The sequence below is a fragment of the Orcinus orca genome, chromosome 11, assembly GCF_937001465.1.
Source record: "Orcinus orca chromosome 11, mOrcOrc1.1, whole genome shotgun sequence".
Lineage (NCBI taxonomy): Eukaryota > Metazoa > Chordata > Mammalia > Artiodactyla > Delphinidae > Orcinus > Orcinus orca.
The window spans coordinates 56,177,243-56,194,235 of record NC_064569.1 but is presented as its reverse complement, the minus strand read 5'-3'; the positions used below and the strand labels follow the sequence as shown (position 1 = coordinate 56,194,235).

Here is a 16,993-nt window from a genome sequence, read left to right as displayed (position 1 = left end):
GGCAGGAGTGGGGATGGGGGTGTTGAGGAAAGATGACAGAAATTTCTTTAACTTTGCCTGCTCTGGTGATTATGGCTTTCAAAGAGGACAAGTTAGACCGACAGGATGTCGTCAAGTGCTGTAGCATGCAGCCTCCAGGTGAAGAGGGAACTAGAACTTTAATAGCTGACAGTATAAAATAAAGAAGGGAGCTGTGTGTGTACCTGTTTGATGGGCAGTGTTTATTCCCATCGCAGATGCGAATTCAGGCTTGTAGTCGTATTCGACAATCCTCATTTGGGCTATTCTTCTCAGCTGTTCATTTGTGTCAACCTAATTTAATTAAAGAAGATCAGATTTCACCCGCTTAGATAGTTGCTATTCGAATCAAGGCCCAGAGTGGCCCAGAGAGATGAAGAATGCTGGGAATGTCCTTTCCTCTTGCCCAAACTATTTTAAGAGAAATTTATGTTTTTCTCCTCCAAGAAGCAAAAATTTCAAGGTTCATGTCGGCGACTTCCATCCACTGACTTATAAACTGAGCCAGAGTTTATGTGGCTAAATTACAGGGCAAAACCTCCCTCATTCATTACTCTGGCCTCACTTCTGTCCACTGAGAGTTGAACCGTCCTTCTGAGAATGGGGGTTGATCACCTTGGAGAGAAACAATTTCTGTCCAGGATAGCAAGGTATCATTTCCAATTGAGCATGCAATATAAGCAGCTAAGAAATACAGGCTGACCTTGTATTTATAAATTAAAAATGCAGTGCTTAGTTTAAGTAACAACCTATTAAGAATGGGTATATCGTACATCATTGAATTGCTTATGGACATCTTGGCTGGAGAAAATTGTTCCAAGTGGCAGTTTGCTAGCCCGGATTACCCATCTGCTGGTCCCTCAAAATCCAGGCTACATTCCTACAGATGGCTTCTCCCCCAGACCCCCCTGGTCAGCGATGGTGTCCTCCTTGGAGCCAACCACTCTCACAGGTAGTTAAAAGCACTCAGAACTGTCACTGCAAGTTCCTCAAAAAAAATTTCACTGGGTCCCAGCAAAATGATAACAATAAAGACAATATAGTGGATTTTTCCTAAAGCTAAATGTGCTGATTCAAAGGCTTCCCTTTTGATGTTTTTTTTTTTAATGAATTCATGGTAATAGCATGATTGATTTTTTTAAATGACCTTATTCCACAAGTAAAAAGTTGGCAGTCCTATGTGGGTCCTTAAATTTTCTTTTAGAGAACATAACTGGATTATGAAACCAGTTGTCTCTTGGCAATTAAAAATATACCACCTGGACATTCATCCATATGTTGGAGCAACCAGAAATGCTTTTCTGTTGTTTTAAGAAACCCCTGCTTTGGCCCTGAACCCCTCCCTGGACCCACTCTGTCAAGTGAGCAGGAAAGTTCCTCCAATATCATAAAGGTTCTCTTTCCTTCACCAGTTTGGTGGGTTATCAAATGCTGTGACTTTGTGCTTAACTGGATAAATGGACTAACTTTAGTTCAGGTACTTGCTGGGGAGTCTAATTTTGAGCTCACTGCTGTTTTGATCATTGCTGTTATCAAAAGCTTGGTTCAGTTCTTTCATTCATTGCTTCATTTGACTAATATTTACCAATCACCTTCAACATACCAGGCACTACCCTGAGTGTTGGAACTTCAAAATGATTGCCTTTTTAAAGTTCATGGTCTAGACAGGAAAACAGACTCATCCCATAAGATTATATTACAATGTGAGAAATGCAGGGTGATGATGGAGTTATGAACAGAGAATCATGGCAACTCCAAGGAAGCACCTAAAAGATTGTCAGGGGACCGTAAAAGGCGGCTTCCCAGAGATGGTGAAGCCCAACCGAGATCTCGGCTTGTTTCAGTTCTCAAACACGCTCTGCCCATTTCACTACAAGGCCCTTGCTCAGGGCATTTCCCTGCCTCAGAAGCTCTTCCCTTCCACTCCTCTACCTCCGCCTCTCCCCATTTAAAACACCTCTTCACCAGAGAAGGATTGCTTGACCTCCAAGACTAGGAAGTTTCCCTCTGCCTTATGTGCTAATGGCACCCGTTCTTTTCCTTCATAGCATTAATCAAAGTTACCACCAGACAACTAGTGAGTCACTTTTACTATCTGTCTTCTCCTACAGAATAAACACCCCATGAGGGCAAGGACATATTTGAGGCCATGATTTTCTGTTCGTCACCACATCACCGGTTTCTAGTACCATTCCTTGCATGTAGTAGGTGCTTAACTAATATTTATAAAATAAATTAATAACTTTAAGATAGGAGTTAGTCAGGGAAAGATGAAGGGTGGGGAAGAGGGTGGAAAGGGTAAGACTAAGATAAGGATGCTGGGCAGAAAGAACACCATAAGCCAAGTCCTGAGGCAGCAAATCCCCTGAATTATGCCTGCACAACCAAGGCAGGGTTTGGCGTGACTAGACTGTAAAGATCAAGGTCAGAGCAGGGAGGGCCTTGCAGGCCATGCTAGGAAGGAACAGTCACAATCTCATATTGCCCTGTGCATACACCTGTCACTCTGAGCTCCTACATTCATTCAACAAATATTTAATGAGTAGCTACTATGTGCCAGATACTATGCCAGGCCCTGGAGATTCAATGAGTTTTTCTTATTTGGAGCTTAAATTTTAATGAAAGTTCCTTTCCTGAGGGTGAGGCCTGTGTTTTGTTTGTTTTAGGACCTGCACAGTGCCTAGCACAGTGTCTGACAGGTAACAGGCACCCAAACTTTGAATGAAGGAAAGAAGGAATGAAAGAATGGAGGTAGTGAAATGGCAGAACAATCCCTGATGCTAACAGAATCAAAGGCAGGGGGTCAGTCAGGAGCCGGCTAGTCTGGCCTTGCACTAGCCAGGCCCTGCCCTGTTCCCCACTCCCTGCACTCTGGGGGTCCCGTGCCCACCTGCCTGCTTCTCATTATCCCCTTGGTTCCTGCATGAGGCCCCATCAGAGACCAAAGCAGAGGCAGTGTCAGTTCATTTGCTGCAAGGGGAAAGCAGAGGAGGATGTGCCCTTCACTCCAACTGTCCAGGCTACACAGAGGGAAAATGACCCCTGCTGTCTAAGTTGGATCCTTGACTGCATTTTCCCCAAAGACATATTCCTAGACATAGCAGTTAGGTTCGCTAGTACTACCACCACTGTATTTCAGACAGATTTTTGGCCACACAAAATTCTGAGGGTTGGCTTGGGGACCTAAACACCTTCTGTAACAATCTTTTTCTAAGGAAATGCTCTTGTGATTTCTAATGCCGTGTTGTAGACTTTCCAAAGCTAAATATAAACTGCTTGTATTGCATGCTCCCTATGGCCTGTACTCTTGGCCCAGGAAAAACACTTGAGGCAAGGACTGTGCCCCCTTGGAATCCTCTACAAAGAACTGTACAAAGGCCACGACTCAACACCATGCCTTGCTCATCCATGTGTGCTGAGTAAGAGGGTAGGAAGTGAACTTGGGTGTCTAATCTGATCTTGCCCACAGCAATTTTGGAAAGTTTTGACCATGAATGCAAAGGGCCATCGCTGTCATGCTGCCTCACACCCAAGGTTTCTGTATCTTAACTCAAGCCTTTCACCGCAGAGAAGACATTGTAGACCGTGAACTCCAGTCCGTTCAGGGAGGGATATCTCATTACCCATGGCCCGCAGCCCGGACTATCAGTCTCCCATCAGGAGCAGCTTGAATGGCATTGGCTCACCCTGAACTTCTGCATTTGGCTCGTGGCCCTGAGGGGAGACTTTGCATGTTTGACTTTCTTGAGCTCTTCACACATTTGTCTTTAACAAGTTTACTGCTGGTGCACTTGGGAGAAATTACCTTTGAGCATTTCACCTTAACTGATCTTTTTTCCCCTGCCTTTTCTTTTTAGCCGTTTGCTGCCTTATTTTCAGCCTTCACCACAGAATTTGGTGCATTCAACGTTCAACTTCCTTTTTTTTGCATTGACATTGCTGTTCTTCACGCCCCTTTGGTTTGCAGCATACCCTTTTCACCCTAATTTTTGCTTGTAAAAGCTGCATTTCCTCTCCAGTCTATCATCACCTCTGTAAACACCAAGTCTGGGTAAGTGAAACTGCTCTTCCCCGAAGCTGACCTCATTTCCCAGTGCCTCCGTTTCACAGGTTTCAGTCATATCTGCTTTATTGTCTCTGTGTCTTAGATGTGTGTCCAGATGAGCCCCAGAGATCTCCTCCAGGCCTCTCCACGCAGAGTGCTTGTGTGCTTAATATCTGCAAAGCCACGTTCGCTGCCTTGAGCGAGGAGACGCAGGGTCAGGCACGGCAGCAACGGATGTTCATCCTCCCAACACGGTATCAGGCAACATGTTTGGCCACTACAGTTGTCTCACAGCAGCTAATTCAGAAGCCAGCTCTGGCTGCCGTGCGTCCGTGATGGGAAATGCCTCCAGTCCTACGCTTGCAATCAGGTCAACCAAAGGTTCACTTCCCAGCACATTTGGAAGAATGGCCTTCTTTTAAAAGTTGGAAAAACTGAGTCAGAGAGAGGTGAAGATGAAGTTCACACATCTGTCAGCACCATCATCAACATTACCATCATGTCTCTTGTCTGTAATAAATGGTGAATAGGATAGACAAGATTTCTAGAAACATGTATTTCATAAATGTGGACAAATTATTAAGGACAAATATATTAATGTGAAATAACTTAATAGATGAATTACATGTAATTTGCATTTTTCGCAAGTAAATAATAGTAATATCTATTTGCTTAGCCTTATACAGCTAAAAAATGTTTCCCGTATATGAGCTTAGAAAAAGTTCTTAACGTGAGTAAATATGGGCATTCCCTGTTCAGAGAAGAGTAGAGTCATAGAGCGTGTCTGGGCCAAAGTTCCTGGGCGAGTGGGTGCCAGAATCAGGACTAAAACTCTGCCTTCTAACCAGAGACCACCTCCTCTTTATTTCCTCCTGCTTCTGTGAGCAGGAAGGCGATACAGGAACTTCATGTCGAGAGCCTGGATTAAGTGACATTTCACTTCATGGAGAAGTCTTCCTAGAGGGATTTGAGAAGTTCTAGGGAACCTTGTTATTTTGAGACAATATGTTTTCTTCAAACCAAGGAACACCATTTGAGGACGTTTAGTAAAAGAAGTTCTGGGGAAAGCCCAGTGGTGGCAGGAGTGGTGGTGGAGGACTTTCCCCACTTGTCATCTTCCATTTACATTTAGATAAGGCCTGGTGGAGAATTGTATAGCCAGTTGCAAGGATAAGTTTAAGTTGGTGTGATCTGAAACACAGCCAGTTCATTTCTTTCTAAAAGGCAGAGGCACGGTATCTAAGACTTGTATCTTGAAATGTATGTGAGAACCTTCTAGCCCTGAGAGTTCCCATCAGGTTAGGAGGTCACAGCTCTTCGAACACGAACCGCAGCTTCGCGATCAGTATAAAAGTCTACAATTACAACCATTCTTTGGAATCCTCTCAGCCAACGAGGACATTCCTTGGCTGGTTTAGAAAAACCAGTGCAGATCTGCACTGGGAAAGGAATGCAGTCTGGAAGAATGGCCAATGATTTACAGATTAAGTCTCCTATTAACTAAGAAAGAATAAGGAAAGGAGGTTTAAAAACTGTTCTGCCACCCCGCCTCGAAAATGTTTACAGGAGAAGCAGTGTGAGTGACAAGGTGGGGAGGTGGCAGAAGCACTGAATGGGACACAGAACTGAATGGTGGAACCAGGAGTGACCTGGCATCGTCATCGGGATCCCTTAGGTCTTCATAGCAGCTGTGACTTTCGGAGATGATTCAGTACTTAGTATCTCGATGGGTTAAAGATTATTAAAGACTCTGTGGGTCCAGGCAGAGAGGCACCGTTTCCAACTTATAGATAAGGACACTGAGTTTCGGCGAGGTTAGGCGTTTTATCCAGGCAAGTCCGAAGTGGAGCCTCCTGGTTTCGGGGCCTGACTTCTGATTGCCACTAGGCGCCTGCCTCCCCGCAGGAGGAGGAAGTCTTGACCCGTAACCTGGGGAAATGGGATTGCCCGAGTGAGGCGTGAGGAGGTGGAGTTTCTCTAACTGCTCCTCAGAGAAGGATGCTGAGTGGGGAAGACAGTGGCTGGCAGGCCTGGTGCCAGGGACTCCGGGAGGAAGGGGCTGGAGAGGTCCAGGAGAAACATGGGCAGGAACTGGACTGAGACAGCGTTTGAAAGATGAACAAGGAGATGGAAGTTTGGAGATGGAAAGGAAAAGGCAAGCTCCAGCAGTTGACAATGGAAAGGCAACGGCCTGTGGGAAATAACTCAGAGATTTCCTGCTTGTGAAGCCAGTGCTGTGCTGCCATGGCCACTGCTCCTGGCAGGTAAGTGCATTCTCTTGGGTATGAACTGCTTTACAATTTCAGCAGAGATGCCTAACGACTCCAACACCTGTAACTGTTAAGCAGCATGTTCGTCTCACACCAACAGGTGACAGGGAGAGATGCCTTGTGCCAGGCGTGTCGGGGGCCAGGAGGGCCCAGAACTCCTGACTCGGGTGTCAGAGGAGGTGTCCGAGGCCCGCCCCGCGCTCACCTCCTGGATGTTCTGCTTCGCCCGGCTGTCAGAGGGATGCATAATCGTCCCCATCACTTTCATGTTGCCACAGACAACCAGGGCTTCGTCCGGTGCATCTGTGTTTATGCCCACTCGACCATGACAAACAACAGATTCTGGAACTTGTCCTCGCTGCCATAATGCATCAATGTCATTTTCAAATTGCCCAGGGTTGGAGGCCTGGAGAAAATACATAAATATATTACAATTAAAGTTATAGATGCAGGAATAGATGATCGCTTTATTCCCCAAAGGAAAACAGAATGTTAGCCAAGTCTTTCACTTGAGAATCACATGTTGGATGGGACACTCTGACATATCTGAATAACTGTGACCCCAGGAGAGCCAGGGAGACTCTCCTAACTGTTCTGCCCCCACCAGCAGAAGCTCAGCGTGTCTTGGTTTGCAATGTCCAGTCTCTATATGGAATTGAGAATGTGTCAGTTATAGTAGGTGGATGATAAGGAGAAGAAGAACACTCAAAATGAGTATTTTTTCAGGGAGAATAATAATAATGATTTAAAACCAGAATATTACATCAGAAAATCTCACAAGTTTATTAAAGCTCAGATAATTTCAAAAAAAACCCTTGCATTTAGCTAGCCCTTCCATAGTTTCAAAACACCTTCATGTTTATGATTTCATACACAATTGACAAGCAAATGACAATACAAATATATTTAGTACACCTCAGCTATTCCCTAAACACAGATGATTCTGACAGAAGAACTGTAACAGCTGCATTTGCTGTGTGCTAATCCACACCCCAATTCCATGCGAAAGGACCATTATCTTCCTTTTACTGACGCTGAGACTCTGAAAGAATAAACAGATTGCCCCAGGCCACAAAGCTAATGAGTTCTAGAGCTGCGATTATGCTTCCTTTGATGATTAAATAATGATTCTAACTTTGAGTTTTGTGGTATTGCCTAAAAAAGCCCTGGCCAAATGCAGTCTTCAAAGAAAATCCAAGTGAATCTATTCGACTAGAGAAAGTTCTGGAGATTTTACTGTTAAATAAATTTTTTTTGCCAAAGAATTTTCCACTGTACTGCCTTCCCTCCTCCCCATTTCCCTGTTGCCACTGAATATATTTCCACATATCTTTAAGTAGGGATCTATGAATCCACCAAAATCCTCACAACGAAATTAATTTGTTTTTTAAATTATGACCTATCCTTCTCTTACTCTCTTGGTATTATTTGAATGTTTTTACCATAGGCATGCGTTACCAATTTACAAATAATAATTAAAAGAAATCTCAAAGTTCAGATCTAAGTTTGGGTTCAGTTAAAAAACTTAGGTGTGTGCAACTTCCTGTTTCATTCCTACCTGTCTGAACCCTGAGCTGCTTGGAAGACTCAACTATTGACACTGGATAGACAAAAGCAGGGAAAGAATATAAAGTAACAACTTTGAACATTATTTTGTGTGAATTCACTTGAACAAAGAGCTTTTCCGCAAGATCCCTAGAGCCTCCTTGGTGGAGGATGGCAAATTGGCTTTGACTCAAATCCTTTTATAGCGAGCAATCAACTAAATCCAAAGGTATGCCATATAAAATGTTGATGCATTTTACTCTGCTCTGAACATAATGAGCCACTTCAAGGAAGAGAATAGGACAGTGATGGATTTTCTTTTTCTTAATGAGCTTTGGGATAATTATTATCCTGTTTGTAACCTGACAGTACTGGAACAGCGGATATAAGTAGATTCGATTTTGGGGAACAACCATCTCACTTGGATTTCATCAAATGAAAACTCAAATCCCTAAAACATGTTCAAATCATTTTGGAACGGGTCACATATCTACAATGGTTTAAATATAGAGCCCTAAGGAGGAGTCCTCATCAGTAATGCGAAATGTTATTATAAAATGTGTGAACTTATTTCCCTTCTCTGGTATCTAGAATGTTAATGGGTCAAAGCAAACTGAAATGGAATCACAGAAAAACATTCTGGAGTCATGAAGTTGTGTTCAGATGTGGCCCAATAGTGGTTGATTGCTATCAAACATCAGAATGAATTACAGTTTCTAAAATACTTTTATTATTTATCACACAGCCTCATATATTTAGGGAAGACCCGAACATTCTAGTCTATATTGTGACACAAACTAGCTGTGTGACTTTGGGACAGTTACTTGACCTCTCTGTACCAGTTTTCTCCCCTGAAGAATAAAGATAATAGTGTCTTCTTTACCTCTCACAGGGCTGTGGGAATTAAATGAAATCACGTATGCATGAACACTTCGTAAAAATGAGGATGCCTAGTCTCAAGTTCATCCTCCACACACTCTGCTGTGCAGAGTAACAACCATTCAACCTACACTCAATGAATCTGCTCTCAGTAACGCATCTGCAGAGCTGCACAATTCCAAGGGAACTCTATTCACAAAGAATACAATGTAAATGGTGCCCCCTGCAGATGCTTGGAATAGGAAACACTAGTAGTAATTTGAGGCCATTCAAGTTTGGAATGGAAAGCTGGAATTTCTTTGCTTTACCATTGTTTGGGCTTCTAAAGAGCAGTCAAAGAGCATAATAGGAAAGCTTGAGCTGAGGAAGGCAGTTCATGAGAAATTCATTCTTGTACCTTGTGCAAAGACTATAGAAAATGGGCCTAGAAATGCTATCTACCGATGCTACTCTAAGTGTGGTCCACAGGCCAGCAGTATCAGCGTCTCCAGGAAGCTTGTTAGAAATGCATATTCTCAGACATCTCCAACCTACTGAATCAAAAATTGTGGAGGTGGGACCCAGGTATCTGTGTTTTCACAAGCTCTCCAGGGTATTCTTATTCTCCATAAAGTTTAAGAAGGACTTCTTTATGTCATACACTACTTCCATGCTACTACTATGAAAGGGGTCATGAGTTACCCCTTTCATAGTTAGTAGACGGTTCTGTTGAATCCCAACTGCAGAGTGAAACAGACATTGCTCCACACACTGATTCCTTTGGGTAAATAAAAATTCAACTGAACTCCAGAGGAGGTGTGCGTGTGTGTGCGTGCGTGTGTGTGTGTAGCTCTAGTGTGTTGGGAAAGGGAAGGGAGATTTGTGGTCAGAAATGGGCAAGAGCCAGTGAAAAAACTGAGATGGCACCTGAAATGGCTCTGCTCTCCCCCCATACCTTGCCATCCTTGCAACTGCATCGCTTCCCTTGTCTCTCCTGGCCCTTGGTGTTGGTTTCCCACCTTCACGACCCTGCGGTTGCAGAGCCATAAAGGAGGACTTTTGGGGGACGTTCCCATTTCTATTCTTCTGGAAGATAACTGGAATAATTTATTAGTGTTCAAAACTAGGAAACCCTGGCATGTCTTTGAAAGGCAGACAAAAATAATCATCCCTCCTGCTTGCAACACTTCAAACCAGGTTTAATTATGTGTTTTAGAAGAAAAGTAGAGCTGAAGGGAAGCCTAGTCATTAACAAGGAGAATCTGAAGGAATCCTGCTGGGGAATGCTCCCCAAAACAAAGACCTGGGAAATAAATCTGTTCTTTGGAGTAAATTTTAATTTCCATTAAATTGGTCAGTTTACAGTATGGGACCAAAATATATTTCCAAAGCTGTTTTGATTGACAACCCGGATGAATAATTGCTGTGTCCTGCCCACCATTCTCTCTCCAAGGAGAATTCTGACCAGCCTGGTCTCCTGAACCCCTCCTGCAGCCCTAAAATTCATCTACTCCAGCCTTCATACAATTGCCCTTATGTTAATTTCTGCTATGGGGAGAAATGACTCTTAGGTCTCAAAATGAATCTGGATCTGCTGAATGCAATTTGCAGGTCTCCATGTAATGTGGTCAGGTCTTGTAATGTCTTAATTGTCACATTTTTCTTCCTTCGTTCTAGAACTCAAACTAACAGACCCAGACCATGACCCAAGAGGGCACATCTAGCTTTTTTATAGAATGTAGACTGGTCTGCCCTCTGCTCAACCCATGATACATATACCTGTTTAGTGCCCTCTAGAATCTCAGGGGCAAGACGTGTGCTCTGGGGACATTTCTAAAACTCACTGATTCAACCAATAATGCCATTTCTTAAATTCAGTTTTTCTCTTGGTTGGTTTAAACATTATATGATTAAACAAATTCAAAAGTCTGCATTCATTTTCACTCAGCGTTTTGGGGTTAGAATGAAATAATATCAATAAGATACTTCCAGTTTGAGGGGAAGATATTATTACTATCATTTTTTCCTCATTGTTGTGTTACCCAGCACACATAGAATAGGGTATTCCCTTTAACCAAAAATTATGGCTGGAAGAAAGCCATTGAATCTGGAATACAATCATTTTAAAAAAATTAAAACGTAGTGAATAATATGACACCAAATCTATACTAATTTATTTATTTTTTTAGTATTCATACTTAACATAAATTGCAGACACTTTCAACTTCTCAAAGTCATCATTATGAGTGAAATTATTGTGCTTTGGATACGAGAAGGTGCCCGTTAACAGAGAGTGCTGGTAACAGAATGTCCAGGGGTGTGGCCCCTCTCACGATGCTGCTGTGTAGACTCGCACGGCAGCCAAAGTATAGCTTTGCAGGGGCTGTCAGCAGGAAATGGAGAAACCTCAACACCAGGTAAATTATTTAAGTATGCAGGTGACTAGCAGACTGCCTGACTCAAGCATGAATTCCACAGCTCAGAGAGGCACTTTCATGATATCCAATCTACCCTAACTCTGAAAAGAAAGGCGTTGTCTGTCTTTATGCCTTCCTGTGAGGAATCAGAAAAAGTAAGCAACCTAGGTTTCCAGACTTGACTTAAATCGGATTTGTTAGCGCAGCAAAGCAATCCCAGATTACATCAGGTAAGGCGTCAAAGACCCCTCTGACCCCTTCTGAGGGAAGGGCAGGAACCTCTGCCCTTGGCTTATGACCAAAGGAGAGGACCCCACCTGCCTTTGCCACGAGGGAGGCTGTTCTGCCACAGCTTAGATCAGGCCCCATAAAAACACAGCCCAGGGCGTGCATGCTGGCAGGCACATAACCGGCCCTCAGCATCAGTGCTTTACCTCATTTCCATCATTACTTTACTTCCATTGAAACTCTGAGATGCAGTGTCAAGAGTTCCACTGATAGATGCCTTATTTTTTATTGACTAGAAGAAGTACACAGAGGGTCCTTTGTTTCAGAATAGCTCAAGGCAAGCAAGGGAAGACTCACTTCCCCAGATGGGCAGATCTTGTCCCCAGGCCAAAGTTTAACAGCCATGTAAGTGGACGTGCCCATCGTAAACCATTTTCCCTACTGGAGCGTGCATGCCCCCCTGTGCCACTTCAAAGATCCATAACAAAGCAGTCCCTCCCAGGGCTGCAAGGCCTGTGGTCACCTGTTACCTCATGGCCCTGGCATTCTCTGTGCTGGCTGGCCCGGCCCCTCACAGATGCTGCTACAGCTGCCAACAGCTCCCGTCCACAGCTGTGACCAATCATTCATTCAGCAAAACGTGCTGAGCCATTACTCTGTGCTGCGCAGTGGCCCAGATGTCCCTGGGGTCACCAATCACTTTGGGGCATGGAATGCCTTCCTACCTCTTTCCCTACCCTGTGGGCTTTGGGGTCAGAGGAACTGGGTTATAACCTGGGCTCCATCATTTATCAGCTTTGTGCTCATGGATGACTGTCTCTTCCTCCTAAGCCTTAGCTTCTCTGGGTATAAAGAATGTGATGTAAAAATGAAACAATGTAAAATGATGTCATATAGAAATTATTTAGCCCAGTGCCTAGAACATACTGTAAAAACCTTCTCAACTGAAGCACACTGACGTTTGGGGAGGGATAACTCTGTTGTGGGGACTGTCCTGTGCCTCATAAGGTGTTGAGCAGCAACCCTGGCCTTTATCCACTAGATGCCAGTAGCACCCCCAGTTGTGACAACCGAAAATGTTTGCAGACGTTGCCAAACGACCCTTGGGAGACAAAAGTTCTGGTTGAGAACCACTGCGTAAAAACTAAAAATAACAGTATCTGCTATTGCTATCATCTTTGTCATCATTGGCAATTGAGAAACTGCATACTTCATGCATTCCACTGAATATGCAAAGTCTACTTACAGGTGAAAAAGCAGGTGGGATCCAGAAAAGTCAAAGAACTGAGCTTACCCTTACAATGATCCGTTCAGAGATGTGAGCAGACAACAGGTAGAACTGGTCTTGGTTAGCAGCATACAGTCCGACCACCAACATGAAGTATCTAGTTCAGAAAGAGCAGACCAATGCCAACACATCAGGAAACAGAGACATCATTTGTGCAATCGAATGCCACCCAACAGTTAATCAAGAGTGAATTTACCCAGATGGGTTCGCGTATTTAAAGAGTTTCTCTGCTGCTCTAAGTTGCCCCTCCTGCGAAACCAGAGAGGAGCTGATTCACTCGCTGTTGTTCTGGGTCTGCCCTTTGCCCAGCTTGAGGGATGTGTGAGCTGTTTTGCAGGCCCAAAGCAGCCTTCATTGAGCAGACATCCTGCTGGGGGCCTGCGTTCAGCCCATCTGCGCTGGCCTGGTGCAGACCTTACTCTACTGCATTCCTGGGCCCTCAACACAGCACTGCTGCCGCGCACTTGCACAACAAAAAGCCACCTTCCAGGTCCCCTTGTCCAGAGCCATCCAAGCCACACATCCTAGGCCATAATGGATGGTGACCCAGCAGGGCTTGCCCAGCCACACAGTCTCCTTCCACCCTGATCTGCTCTTGGCCATGGAAACTGCACCTTTCACATCCTCTGGCCATGACTTTAGTCAAAGACCAGAACCCTCCCTTCCGATTGTTATCAAGGCAACCTTCCTCACTGTGATTTTTTTTTTTTGCAGTACGCGGGCCTCTCACTGTTGTGGCCTCTCCCGTTGCGGAGCACAGGCTCCGGACGCGCAGGCTCAGCGGCCATGGCTCACGGGCCCAGCTGCTCCGCGGCATGTGGGATCTTCCCGGACCGGGGCACGAACCCGTGTCCCCTGCATCGGCAGGCGGACTCTCAACCACTGCGCCACCAGGGAAGCCCCTCACTGTGATTTTAATTGCTTCTTCATGTGTACCATTGATGAGACATTTTTAAGATAAGACTATTTCTTTTTGTTTTTTTATAAAGCATGATGCATTTTTTAAAAAAACTTTATCAGAGTATAGTTAATTTACAATGTTGTGTTAGTTTCAGGTGTACAGCAAAGTGAATCAGTTCTACATACACATATGTCCACTCTTTTTTAGAATCTTTTCCCACATAGGTCATTACAGCATACTGAGTAGAGTTACCTGTGCTATATACAGTTAGGTCCTTATTAGACCATTTCTTGAAAGTCAAAATTAAAACTATCCCTATCAGAAAAGCTTTTGCTTTAAGAACTGCATAAAAAAAAAAAAAAAACACTTCACCAACTTCTGTAACACTCTAAAGTCTCTAATCCCTGGAGGGCAAGAGTTCTCCCCTTTATCTAAAGTAAGTCAGTAATAGTAGTAATTGTTATGATGATGATTAGCCATCATCTACTGGGTGCTCAAAATGTGCCATGCACTGGGCTAAGCAGTTTATCTATATTATTTCATTTAGAACCCTGAAACAACCTTATTGGAGTAAAATATGGATATTGTCCCCATTTTACAGAATAGGAAACCTCAGAAGGTTAAGTTCCATGCTCAGGGTCACCCAGCTAGTAAATGGCAGTATGAAATATTCAAACTCAATTCCCTCCAACTCCAAAACCTATGTTCTAAAACCAGTGGTTCTTAAACTTGCATGCATCAAATCACCTGGGAGCTTGTTAAAATACAGATTGCTGGACCCCACCCCTAGTTGTTGATCCCGTAGGTTCTCGGTGAGGCCTGACAACTTGCATTTCTAGTAAGTGTCCAGGTGATGCCATCTCTCCTAGTCCTGGGACCACATTATGAGAACCACAGGTATAAATCATTAATGCAAATTTATTTTCTTTTCAAAAAAATGCTACAGCAGAGCTGCAGGGCTCGGGTCATTAAACTAGTGGCCAGCACACAGAATTCTCAAGAAATGCAGTCAATCCTCAACCCTCGGCCAGCCTTGAGACATGAACATATGGTCCCTCTAGAGGATCATGGAGAGAATCAAGACAAGATGACCAGGCGCTGGGCAGGAGAGGAGGCACTGTGGGGAGTGAGGATGGAAGAAGAAAGATGTCTAAGAGTAAATGAGATGGGTCAACAAACGGAAAGAGTCAGAGAAGGGAGGGAAGCAACTGAGGGAGGCCCGGCCTGCCGGCTGGTAGGACCAACAGGATCAGAGGGGCTGCTGGAGGGCCCTGGGCCATCAGGTAACGTAACCAGCCAGCCTGAGGCATGCACACCACGCCAGTACCTCTGGTCAGGGTTTGGCTTTCCCTTCTTTCTCATGTTATTTGCCGTGGTTTCGCTGAAGTGTAACCGGCCCAGCGTTACTTTGGTTACCTGGTCGGCCAACAGGTCGATTCTAAAACAAACAACAAAAATATCGAGAGACTGTAAGAGAACACAAAGTCTTTGACCATATCGGACTCATTCTTAGCTTCTCAGGTATGTTCAGTCCCCTGCTCTCATCACACTGCGCAGGACACTGATTTTTAGTAAAGTACCCACAGCCTGGTCAGGAATGGCTGCCAGGGAGTAATTCTTGACTAGTTAGAAACGTTCATCCAGCAGCAGCTCAAGCCCGGAGTTTCGGACTCGTAAGGGTCGCACGCTCCCACAGACGGGTTCTTTGACCGCGACAACAGGAGAAAAGCTGTTTCACCTGTGCCACAGTTGCTAGAACACTCGCCTCCTGACTGAAGCGGTTCCTCTAGGCTCCTCATGAACTCCTTCGCATCTCCTTCACGTATTTGCCCTCTCCTGACCTGGCTGTGGAAGGCAGCGTGCTCCCAAGGAAGAGCACACACAGCCTCGCAGCGAGGGAGACCCGGAGGTACCAGGCAAGAGCAGAGCTGTCTGTACTGCGGCTCCTGCTTGAGCTTCAGGCTGAGCTCCCGCTGGCCTGTCCAGGCTGTAAGACCATCTTCTTCCCCCAAATAGGATTGACTCAGGGTCAAATCATCCCAGCCAAATCAGTCGAAAAGCAAATCCCATTCATTCTGTAGGGCAACCTCTTGCTTTACTGCCATATTGCTTTGGACCACCACATTGTTTTGAATAATCCCAGTCCTGTATGCTATTTTGGAACCCATTAGGCAATCTATCAACACTGCTTAAAAAAAAAAAAACAAGAAAAAATGAATTGTAAGCACAGCATGGATCCAGAGCCTTGAAATCAATTCAATCAGCCTCATGCTGATTTAAATGAAAAATTAAAAGAAAGATCTAATCATAATCTATCTCCAGGAACCAAAGTTGTTAGCAAGGTTGTCAGTAATAAATGATCATATAAATAATGATGACCTTAAAGTGGAGCTTTTTATAAGGCTTTTTTGCGATTATTTCAATGGTTTTACCTACTTTTGTTGATAAGCATGTGTTCATAATATTAACATATTATTACTAATTTAGTTCCTACAGCAGAATTCATTTTAAATAAACAAAATAAATTTGGCAATAGGCCTTCTTCCCAAAACATTCACAAGGGAATTCAGAAAAGAAATTCTTACTTAACAGGATTGAAAATCTTTTTGCTTCTATCTGCTTGGGACTGTTCAATAGCAATTATCTGATTGGTGGCCTCTACCTGTGTAGAACAACAAAAAGTAATTAATAATTAATTTCTTTATTAATTAAAAAGTTCATTAGTAAATAATTTTCAAATACTTAAAGTTTCCCAAGGCATCATGTTAGGCACTTTGCAGGAGGGGCAAGTCGCTGAAGGGATGTAGGGCACCTTAAAGCAGTGCGTTATTGGTGAGAAAAGAAACAAATACCTGTAGAACTAAACAAAGAAAACACAAGACAACAGAGGATTTCAGGTAAACAGGGAATATAGAGTGGACTAGTAAAACACAGGAGCAAGGCAGCTCAAAGGATACATGTACTCATTCATTCAGTCAGTCATTCATTTTATAAATACTTGTTGAGCACCTGCTGTGCAGCAGGCATTACAGATGAGAAGACGAGACTAACAGAAATCCCAGCCCTTGCAGAGCTTGCATTCTAATAAGAAGAAACAACAAAAAACAATAAAATAAATAAAATATAGGAATGACATTTATTCAGTAGTTGCTACAAACTCTTGCTATTAGTGAAGACAGTGGCAAGGGCCTGGTGAGATCTGCCCTATCATATATGGTTTGTAGGTATTTGCATAGTAACAGTCTTTCTGGAAAGCAACTGGGCCACCAACATCAAGTGTTTTTAATACCGATCCTATGTCCGATGTGCAACCCCTCTTTTGGAATTTATCCTCATACAAGGATGGATGTACCTGGATGTTCACTGCAGTTTTATCAATGACAATAAAAAATTGGAAATAAACAAAATTTACAATAATACAGG

The 16,993-nt window shown here is 43.8% G+C and overlaps 1 protein-coding gene and 1 long non-coding RNA gene across 2 annotated transcripts in view; one reads left to right on the top strand and one right to left on the bottom strand.

Moving 5' to 3' along the window:
- The window catches only part of MYRFL (myelin regulatory factor like), a 115,779-nt gene that overhangs the window by 38,864 nt on the left and 59,922 nt on the right, over positions 1–16,993 (bottom strand). Inside the window, exons 8-12 of the mRNA XM_012537447.3 lie at positions 16,156–16,232; positions 14,898–15,008; positions 12,676–12,766; positions 6,539–6,739; positions 204–312 (exon numbers count right to left, since the gene is read on the bottom strand). Of these exons, the coding sequence (XP_012392901.1) occupies positions 204–312; positions 6,539–6,739; positions 12,676–12,766; positions 14,898–15,008; positions 16,156–16,232 (589 nt within the window). The remainder of the gene's footprint in view (positions 1–203; positions 313–6,538; positions 6,740–12,675; positions 12,767–14,897; positions 15,009–16,155; positions 16,233–16,993) is intronic.
- On the top strand, positions 308–7,598 carry LOC125960560 (uncharacterized). The gene is made up of 3 exons (XR_007470355.1): positions 308–4,069; positions 4,167–6,327; positions 6,434–7,598. It is a non-coding gene; the product is annotated as an uncharacterized LOC125960560 (long non-coding RNA).